The 10,168-nt window shown below is 44.8% G+C and overlaps 1 protein-coding gene across 1 annotated transcript in view; it reads left to right on the top strand.

The window, feature by feature from the left end:
* man1a1 (mannosidase, alpha, class 1A, member 1) overlaps positions 1-7,038 on the top strand; it is a 248,254-nt gene extending 241,216 nt beyond the window's left edge. The window contains exon 12 of the mRNA XM_056294357.1: positions 5,786-7,038. Coding sequence (XP_056150332.1) covers positions 5,786-5,912 — 127 coding nt within the window. The 3' untranslated portion in view covers positions 5,913-7,038. The remainder of the gene's footprint in view (positions 1-5,785) is intronic.
* The last annotated feature ends 3,130 nt before the right edge of the window (positions 7,039-10,168 follow it).

Raw genomic sequence — 10,168 nt, forward strand, 5'->3', positions numbered from 1 at the left:
GTTGTTTTCTCCTTGTACTATGGCAGCAAGGGAACCTTACCTTGTGAGGCAGCTGACTTTGCAAGATCATGCGAATCCATCTTGCCAGGCCTCAAGTTATGCTCTTGTGGGCAAATCACAGTGGTTCAGACCAATCAGCATCCTGGCAGCTATGGGTGTGGTTTAGGTGTGACGACAGCGAGATGTGACTGTTCATTCGAAAACAGCAAAGGTTAGCGTAGATGCTGGTGTAGCATCGGTTATATCAGAACTGAGAGAATATTCCTTCACTGAAAGTGGAGCAAAGAACGTCACTGAAGGCTTTTCTCGACGGAAAGAATTTTCCCTCCTTCTCCTGATCGGCTTCGGCTGAAGTTTGATTTGATCTGATTGGTTGAAGTTCGCCCGCGATAGACAGATGGTTCACCTGCCAAGTATTTTTTTAAAGGACTGCCCTTTTCCAAACAGATTCCATGGACGACTTCTCAGATGGTTCTGCGTTCAGATTACAGGGAACCTGCCTTGTGGTGAAATCCAGTTTGACTGAAAGTGCACGGTGCTAAACTGATTCAGCATTTCATCGACTGTGGGTATTGGTGAGGCATCAGATGTTAACATTTGGCTAGCAGTAATCCACACAGAGGCCTTTAGTGCCATAACACAAAGGACCGCCAGCAATTTTTTTTTTTCATTTAATGGCTGGGACAGCTAGCGTTGGATTGGCTGGGAGAGCTTGGTCTGCCACGTCCGGTAGGCTGAAGGACCACGGCCTTGCCTGGAGCTGCGCCTGAAAAGGAAGCACCGAGGGCGGTCTGACGGGACGCAGAAGCAGGTCAGGCTAAGCTAACTGCTAGCCCATGCAGACTGGCAATTCCGATAACACCGAGGGCGGTCTGGCGGCGGCCTCGCCTAGCGTTGACAGTGTTTTTAGTGTCGTCGTGTGGAGTGCGGCAGGAGGTGTGTCAAAGGTTCTAGCTGGGAGAGCTGGTGTTGGATCGGCTGAGGGAGCCTGGTCTGCTGCGTCCGGTGGGCGCAGGGACCACAGCCGGCTTGGAGCTGCCCCCGGAGAGGAAGCACCGAAGGTGGGTGGTGCGCCCTCGACAGCGGGGCAGGCTAAGCTAACTGCTAGCCCATGCAGACCAGCAGTTCCGACAGTCGTCCTGGCTGGCGTTCGCTCTCTGGACAGTGATTTTTGTGGAATGTGTTGCACTGAGTGGACTGTGTTGTTAACTGTTTTAGTGTTGTTGTTGTTTTTTGCTTTGTTCTCTCTGTTTTTGTATGTTTTTGGTGGTGTTTTTGGATGTGTGTTTTTGTCTTTTGTGTCGCACTGCTGTGGGCTAGGTGAAACAAAATTTCATTTCTTTTGTGTACGCAAGTACATGAAAGAAATGACAATAAATTGTTCCTGAATTTGACCAACACCACCATAGATCTGGCCAGTTTATAGTTAAGTGTTGTTTATGAACACACTTTCAGTGCTCATCTGCCGTTTTGAAAACTAGCCAGGAGATAAAGTTTTGAGCCTCAGGGCTTCAAACATTCATCATCTATCCATATTTATTAGAGCAGGTCCAGGACTATCTCTAAACGGGAAAAACTCAGCGGTTCCCTCTTTAGAGCATTATGTTTAGCCCAAGGGCTCCCATCTCACATATGCTTACTCGTTCTCTGGTTTGTTCTCTCTTTTTCTATCATCCGGACCACTCCCTCCAACACACAAGTGAATTCTTTTTAATTAATGTTTATTTTTTATTGATTCCTCCATGCTTTTGTGTTATTCTCACTGATATAAAAAACAAACCAAACACGTTGTTTATAGGACCAGCCACACTCCTGAAACTCACTTTGCTCACTTAACTCGCTTTAGCACTGGTCCATGAGGGGGGAGATGTCACTGTTTTGGTCTCACAAGAACTACTGCAATTACAAGCCAGAATGTAATATCTTTGGGTTTCATAAGGTGGACTGAGCCAATATGAACACCTACAGCTCTTTTCCTCTCAGGCAAAACTTTGCCCAATACCACCATATAAAATACACCTCAAAACATTAAAATAGTAATTATGATGATCACTAAAGGAGTTACACAACGCAAATTAAACTAGAAGAGTGCACTCAGTAGAGTGCCGATCTCCACCAGTCTTATCTCCCCTTCTCCGGTGCTCGAAATTGGGCAAACCAGCTGAGGAGTGAGCAATCAATAATGGTATGAGACAGGTTTTTCAAAGGTTTTGAATCACCATGAGAGATCCTTGATCATGCAGTCATAATTGTGCACAAAAATTATTAGGCTGACAAGCCCAGTAGTATGCAAGGTTAAATAAGACTAAATAAGCAGTAGACACACACACACACACACACACACACACAAAAATGCCATTATAAGTGCCCAAGTCGATTGAATGGGAAATACAGGGGTAAAAACATTGTTAATATGCAGCTCTCGAGCTAGGAAATGTGCATAATAAAAGTGTTTTGCCTGTCAGTCTGTGGATGTGCAGCCTCCTAGGCGAATGTGAATGTGACCAAGTCTAATATGAATTTGCACTTTCCAAAAAGAAAGGGTTTGTTTATATGACCGTTTTGGTCTAACCCTAACCCTGTCTTTATTTTCATAATATAATAAAGCTGAGTAAACCGTTTACGCTCATGCATGCGTGACTCACATCTACGGTTGACTCAGATTGGGCAGCGACAAGAATATGCAGCACTTCCTGTTTGGACTGCAACCTAGAGGAAGTTCTTCCTTTATAACTTTCGCATTTTTTGGATTATCAAATTTCTTTTAATAACTTTTGATTAGGCCGCTGCCCCAATCCCCGAGCCTGGCAGGGATAAAAAGTTTCATCATGTGCATACTATTCAAGATTTATACTTCAGTCTATCCTACAAAACATTCTAATTTTTACAGTTTTGTTACATCTTTAAGAGAAACAATTGTGATTTTCAATATATATATATATATATATATACACTACCGTTCAAAAGTTTGGGATCACCCAAACAATTTTGTGTTTTCCATGAAAAGTCACACTTATTCACCACCATATGTTGTGAAATGAATAGAAAATAGAGTCAAGACATTGACAAGGTTAGAAACAATGATTTGTATTTGAAATAAGATTTTTTTTACATCAAACTTTGCTTTCGTCAAAGAATCCTCCATTTGCAGCAATTACAGCATTGCAGACCTTTGGCATTCTAGCTGTTAATTTGTTGAGGTAATCTGGAGAAATTGCACCCCACGCTTCCAGAAGCAGCTCCCACAAGTTGGATTGGTTGGATGGGCACTTCTTTGAGCAGATTGAGTTTCTGGAGCATCACATTTGTGGGGTCAATTAAACGCTCAAAATGGCCAGAAAAAGAGAACTTTCATCTGAAACTCGACAGTCTATTCTTGTTCTTAGAAATGAAGGCTATTCCATGCGAGAAATTGCTAAGAAATTGAAGATTTCCTACACCGGTGTGTACTACTCCCTTCAGAGGACAGCACAAACAGGCTCTAACAGGTACTATTTAATGAAGATGCCAGTTGGGGACCTGTGAGGCGTCTGTTTCTCAAACTAGAGACTCTAATGTACTTATCTTCTTGCTCAGTTGTGCAACGCGGCCTCCCACTTCTTTTTCTACTCTGGTTAGAGCCTGTTTGTGCTGTCCTCTGAAGGGAGTAGTACACACCGGTGTAGGAAATCTTCAATTTCTTAGCAATTTCTCGCATGGAATAGCCTTCATTTCTAAGAACAAGAATAGACTGTCGAGTTTCAGATGAAAGTTCTCTTTTTCTGGCCATTTTGAGCGTTTAATTGACCCCACAAATGTGATGCTCCAGAAACTCAATCTGCTCAAAGAAGTGCCCATCCAACCAATCCAACTTGTGGGAGCTGCTTCTGGAAGCGTGGGGTGCAATTTCTCCAGATTACCTCAACAAATTAACAGCTAGAATGCCAAAGGTCTGCAATGCTGTAATTGCTGCAAATGGAGGATTCTTTGACGAAAGCAAAGTTTGATGTAAAAAAAATCTTATTTCAAATACAAATCATTATTTCTAACCTTGTCAATGTCTTGACTCTATTTTCTATTCATTTCACAACATATGGTGGTGAATAAGTGTGACTTTTCATGGAAAACACAAAATTGTTTGGGTGATCCCAAACTTTTGAACGGTAGTGTATATACACTCACCGGCCACTTTATTAGGCACACGTGTCCAACTGCTCGTTAACGCAAATTTCTAATCAGCCAATCACATGGCAGCAACTCAATGCATTTAGGCATGTAGACATGGTCAAGACGATCTGCTGCAGTTCAAACCGAGCATCAGAATGGGGAAGAAAGGTGATTTAAGTGACTTTGAACGTGGCATGGTTGTTGGTGCCAGACGGGCTGGTCTGAGTATTTCAGAAACTGCTGATCTACTGGGATTTTCACGCACAACCATCTCTAGGGTTTACAGAGAATGGTCCGAAAAAGAGAAAATATCCAGTGAGCGGCAGTTCTGTGGGCGAAAATGCCTTGTTGATGCCAGAGGTCAGAGGAGAATGGCCAGACTGGTTCGAGCTGATAGAAAGGCAACAGTAACTCAAATAACCACTCATTACAACCGAGGTATGCAGAAGAGCATCTCTGAACGCACAACACATCGAACCTTGAGGCAGATGGGCTACAGCAGCAGAAGACCACACCGGGTGCCACTCCTGTCAGCTAAGAACAGGAAACTAAGGCTACAATTCGCACAGGCTCACCAAAATTGGACAATAGAAGATTGGAAAAACGTTGCCTGGTCTGATGAGTCTCGATTTCTGCTGCGACATTCGGATGGTAGGGTCAGAATTTGGCGTCAACAACATGAAAGTATGGATCCATCCTGCCTTGTATCAACGGTTCAGGCTGGTGGTGGTGGTGTAATGGTTTTGGGGATATTTTCTTGGCACACTTTGGGCCCCTTAGTACCAATTGAGCATCATGTCAATGCCACAGCCTACCTGAGTATTGTTGCTGACCATGTCCATCCCTTTATGACCACAGTGTTGCCATCTTCTGATGGCTACTTCCAGCAGGATAACGCGCCATGTCATAAAGCTCGAATCATCTCAGACTGGTTTCTTGAACATGACAATGAGTTCACTGTACTCAAATGGCCTCAACAGTCACCAGATCTCAATCCAATAGAGCACCTTTGGGATGTGGTGGACCGGGAGATTCGCATCATGGATGTGCAGCCGACAAATCTGCAGCAACTGCGTGATGCTATCATGTCAATATGGGCCAAACTCTCTGAGGAATGTTTCCAGTACCTTGTTGAATCTATGCCACGAAGGATTAAGGCAGTTCTGAAGGCAAAAGGGGTCCAACCCGGTACTAGCAAGGTGTACCTAATAAAGTGGCCAGTGAGTGTGTATATATATATATATATATATATATATAATGTCCGCAGGATGTTGCAATGGAACTTTTCATGTAGAAAAAAGAGCTCAACAATTCAGGAGCAAAGATATATTTTATCGCTCAAAGTTGTTAAATGGCAGAACAAGCCTGTTCTGTGCTCAAGCACACTCATCAACTGCCAGCCGAGGAGTGTGCTGAGCATGAAACAGGCTTGTTCTGCCATTTAACAACTTTGAATGATTTTATATATATAAATAAAATATTGAAAAAAAATGCATTTAAGGGAGCAGCCCAGGAAGTCAAATTTCTTGTTGGTGCTCACTCACTAACTTGATTCTGTTTGATTTATGGTAGCTTGCGTTTTAAATAACAAAATAAAACGTTCCTCACCCTCTTTCTCTCTCCCTCCTCCTTCCCGCAGGTACCTGTACCTGTTGTTCTCCGATGACGACCACCTATCGTTTGAGCACTGGGTTTTTAACACAGAGGCCCACCCCCTCCCCGTCATCAGGAAGGACAAGACAGACAGGCCCAATGAAGTGGAGTGATGGCTGCCGCCGCGTAGTCCTCTGTCCCACCTGGAACGACCTCTGACCCTGTACACCTGAGCCCAAAGCTGCGTATCTTAAAGAGATACACCATTTGGCAGCCTCAGTGCTGTCGGATGCCTCCTGATAGAATGTTCATTAATTTTCATTTTCCCGGGAACGAGAAAAAAACTTCAGCTCAGTCTGTGTCGAGCTTTAGGTTTCGCCGCTCAAGGATCATGACTCCTCAGTCTCTATTTTTATTTGATTTTCTTTCTTTCTCTCTCTCTCGCTCTCTCTCTCTCTCTTTTATAGACATACAGCTGTGGCTGAGTACAGATCCTGGCCTAAAGCCCTCTATTAACTATTCATTGTGAAGGAGAACACTGGAAGGTCTAAACTACTAAAATCTCCTTTATAAACCCTGTTGAACTCCAATGGTTTCCACCATGAACCCCCGACCCCCCAGAATGAACATAGTGTGTCTGATTTAACAACTGGGTGGACTCTCTCTGTCTGTCTCTCTCTCTCTCTCTTTCTCTGTCTCCTCTGTTCTTTCTGCCGCTTCAGTGTTTGAATGGGAACAGTCAGAACTCTTTCTCCTGAACTGGCAGTCGAGCCTGCTGCCTCCTGGACTTCTGCGTCGTGCTTGGAGTGACTCGTCTGTGTGACGGGCTCGTCCTCGACGTGATGGGACATCATTCCGCTTCTTGTGAATCCTCAAAAAACTTGACCTTTATACCCCAGGCCCCCCGCAACCTTTCACTTTTCACACGGACTGCTGCTTCCTCTCTTCCTTCCAGTGAGTTTACGTGTGAGACGCAACTGCTCGCACCCGCACCACCTCCTTCCAGTCAGTGCTGTTCACTTCAACTTCACTATGTTTACAGATGGCCATGTGCACCACCACCCCCTAGCCTGCCCCACCCTTTATAATATTTAATTTTTTACTGTCTTTCTGTCTGTTCACCTGTTTTCACTCTTCCTTCCCCCCATTTTCCTCCCTGCTCCTTCTCCTCCTCTGCCTGTCTCTCCCATCATCCGTCCATTTGTCCCCCAGTTCCTGTATAGTGCAGGCTGTAGGATCTTCTCTCCTCCGTGAGGAGACTTGGACTCTCAAGTTTGCTGTAATATTTTAAACGCCAGCTCGCCCGCCACACACACACACACACATAACACACACACACACAAACACGTGTGCATGCACACTAGAAGCCATACTGATTTTAATCCAGCTTTACCATTGTTGTATTTCAGATTTTTCGTTCTCTCTTTCCATACTGGGGCATGATACGTGTGTGTGTGTGTGTGTGTGTGTGTGTGTGTGTGTGTGTGTGTGAGAGAGACTGTAGATGTGAGATAGATCGACACGGATTGTGTTGTTGTTGCTCGTAGTGTTGGCTTTACCTATTTCATCTTTGGCAAGAGTGCTCCAGTCGCATATTTAAGGGACAGTTTAAGTCAAACCTCAGTGACCGTTTCTCTGAACCCACGTGACTCTGTGTGTAGATAAAGTCCAGTTTATTTAGTCTTTGATTAGTGCCTTCACTGTCAAAAAGCAGAATTCTAGGGACAAAGCAGCTCACGGACCGAAAGAAATAGTCCTCAATGAAATGTAGGACTCAACTTAAGGCTTTAACTAAGGTTCTCGATCCTCAGATGAGGATTACACCAAAATAAGACATGGATTTAAGGATAAGTCCCGCTTTTCCAAAAATATTCCGATGGATCTAAAGCCTGAGGGCAAGCCGGGAAGTTGGTGAGCGGCACTGCACCGTGTCCTCCTGCGGCTCTTTTTCTTGAGACGACTTGGAAGATATCGCAACCATTCACAGCTCAACCCTTGACCTGAATGTCCCATTAGAACGCCTTTGAATCCAAATCTCAGACAATCTACAAGAAGAAACCTGTCCTGTTTTACTGTTCTTGCTCGTTCCTGGCTTTAGTCTGAGGCTGACAAGCGTTTGTGTGAAAACAGCGCCCGGATGCGCTTGGAGGTGACGCTCAACGGAGGTCTGCAGATACGAGCAGCGTCACCTCCTCCACCACACTGCCATCTAGTGGTAAGGATTTGCAATTACTATCAAAATCAGACCCCCGCCCAAATGACTTGTGCCTCTGAGGTCAGCCAATCAATGTGGTGCTTGCTAATCAGCACGTTCATTTAAATGCTAATTTTGAAACTGGTTGAGTAACTTTACTCCGGCATGTCTATACTGTTTCAGAATATTATACTGGGTTTGATCAGGAGAACGGAGGTAGGGGAAGGTTAACCACAGAAGAAGGCAAACTGATATTGAAATATTTCAGCATGTTGCTTTTAACACATTTTGAAAATACTCTTTACATGATGTTGTAACTTTGGTTATGTGTCTGGCAGACTGCACAACCTATTGTACAGCTGTAGATGTATTCTACTAACAGTGTGTTTGCACTGCTGAATGAATTGGATAGTTGAAATTCTCACAAAGTACACATATAATCCATCTTGGACATCTGTTAGGTCAAATCACTCGTTAAAGCAGCGGATGGGAGCTCAACAGTAATTGTCTTAAATGTGAGACTAAATCTCGCCTCCTGTTTATCTTGCCCACCTACAAGCAGGCCTACAGGAACAGACATAATCAACAGACGTAAATGAGAATAGTTGCCAAGTTCCCACCGTATATGCCGTATAGCATGGATATAAATGGGTTTATTCTCAGCTAGAGGAAAGTCTCCCAAGCTATGAACGGGAGCCATATGTCTGAAAATAGATCTGACTTGGCCGATTGGACAGACGTTAGTTACCACTCGTCTCACGCTGTCAGGAGTTGTCAATATAAATATTGTAAAAGAGCAGGCGGGGTGCAGTGCGACTTAACAACATCGTTACCAGTTTTAATGCAAGCTCCTGTATGAAGCTAATTCACTGCTGTAGTTTAGAGGAAAACAAGAGTTGTGTCCCCAGCCCAGATTACCTGGTCGTACTTGAACTATTGCATATCCCCCAGTTGGGGGTAATAATGCTAATTTAACAGGATGTGACGGCCGGTCTCATGAGGGCCAAACACTGCTAACGCTCGCCGATTCTCCCCATCCTCTGCATTCACATCCAGCTGAATGTTGTCACTGTCAAGGCCGAGCTCAGGGTCCGTGTTGGACCTGAGCTGCTCAAATTAAAAGAATTTATGTTGGATATTAATAGGCCTCCTAAACAGTTTTGATCTGAGAAGCCAAACTGACCACAGTTCAGTCCCGTGGCTCACAGAGGCCCAGGTGTTAGCCGGCCAACGCGTTGTCGCTAAATGATGTTTTTCCACATGGGTCATCCACATGTTCAGAGTTTGATCTCTCCATGTAATCACACTAGCCACAGAACTGAAGTCTGTAGGATAGTCCTTTCTCATTCACATCTACAGAGCATTACACTGAACCAGGTGCCATCCACTGTTCCTCCATGATGAAATCCAGGCCCCTCTGAGCTGTGGTAAACCGAGCAACACAGAAGAAAAAAAAAGTTTTATCACTGTATGGGCGACAGTGTTGTTATTTTAGGTTTGCTTTGTCTTGTCCCGCTTGGCGAGGAGGCGTGTGTTGTCTATGTGATGATGTAATATATTGGTCGATTTTGCTGACTGTTAATTTATTTTGTTGCGGTTATGTAGATAGGATTCGGAGGCTGTGGGATCTGACCCGCAGGTGGCGCTGTGTTTAACAGAGGGGCAGACGGAAGCGGGTACATTTAGAGGCGAGCAAGCGAAAGAGAGCCTCCCCCTCCCGCCATCGCCCCCCAGCGCAGGTCACTCCGCTGCGCAACTGATCTCGGCTAGAAACCAGACCCAGACTCTGCGTTCGCCTGCTAACGACACGGTTTGTGAACCACAGTCTGAAAACAAGTGGGGCAGGTTTACAGGTTCAGCGGTGCCAGAACAGATGAGGGGCAAAACAAGAAAAGACACCTGGGAAATTTACCAAACATGATGGGAGGCAGAGCATCTTACGAATGTACCATCTAATGTGAAGTGAAGATTATTTGTGTGCTTTTGTTGTTGTTGTTTGTTGTTTTCTTTTTGTTTGTCTCTGAAAGCACAACGCGTCGAGGCGACGTGCGCTGGCGCGCTGCCAGGGAAAGACTCCCGGGTAGCGGAGGGGAGGAGCGGGGGAAGGAAAGCACACGGAGGGGGAGATAGGCCCCTTTAAGCCTCTGGCGTGTGCTCAGTGCAGCGGTTCTGCTATAGGAAATGTCTGAAACAGATCAACACACACACACACACACACACACACACACACAGTTG

Source organism: Lampris incognitus, chromosome 15 (assembly GCF_029633865.1).
Source record: "Lampris incognitus isolate fLamInc1 chromosome 15, fLamInc1.hap2, whole genome shotgun sequence".
Classification (NCBI taxonomy): Eukaryota; Metazoa; Chordata; class Actinopteri; order Lampriformes; family Lampridae; genus Lampris; species Lampris incognitus.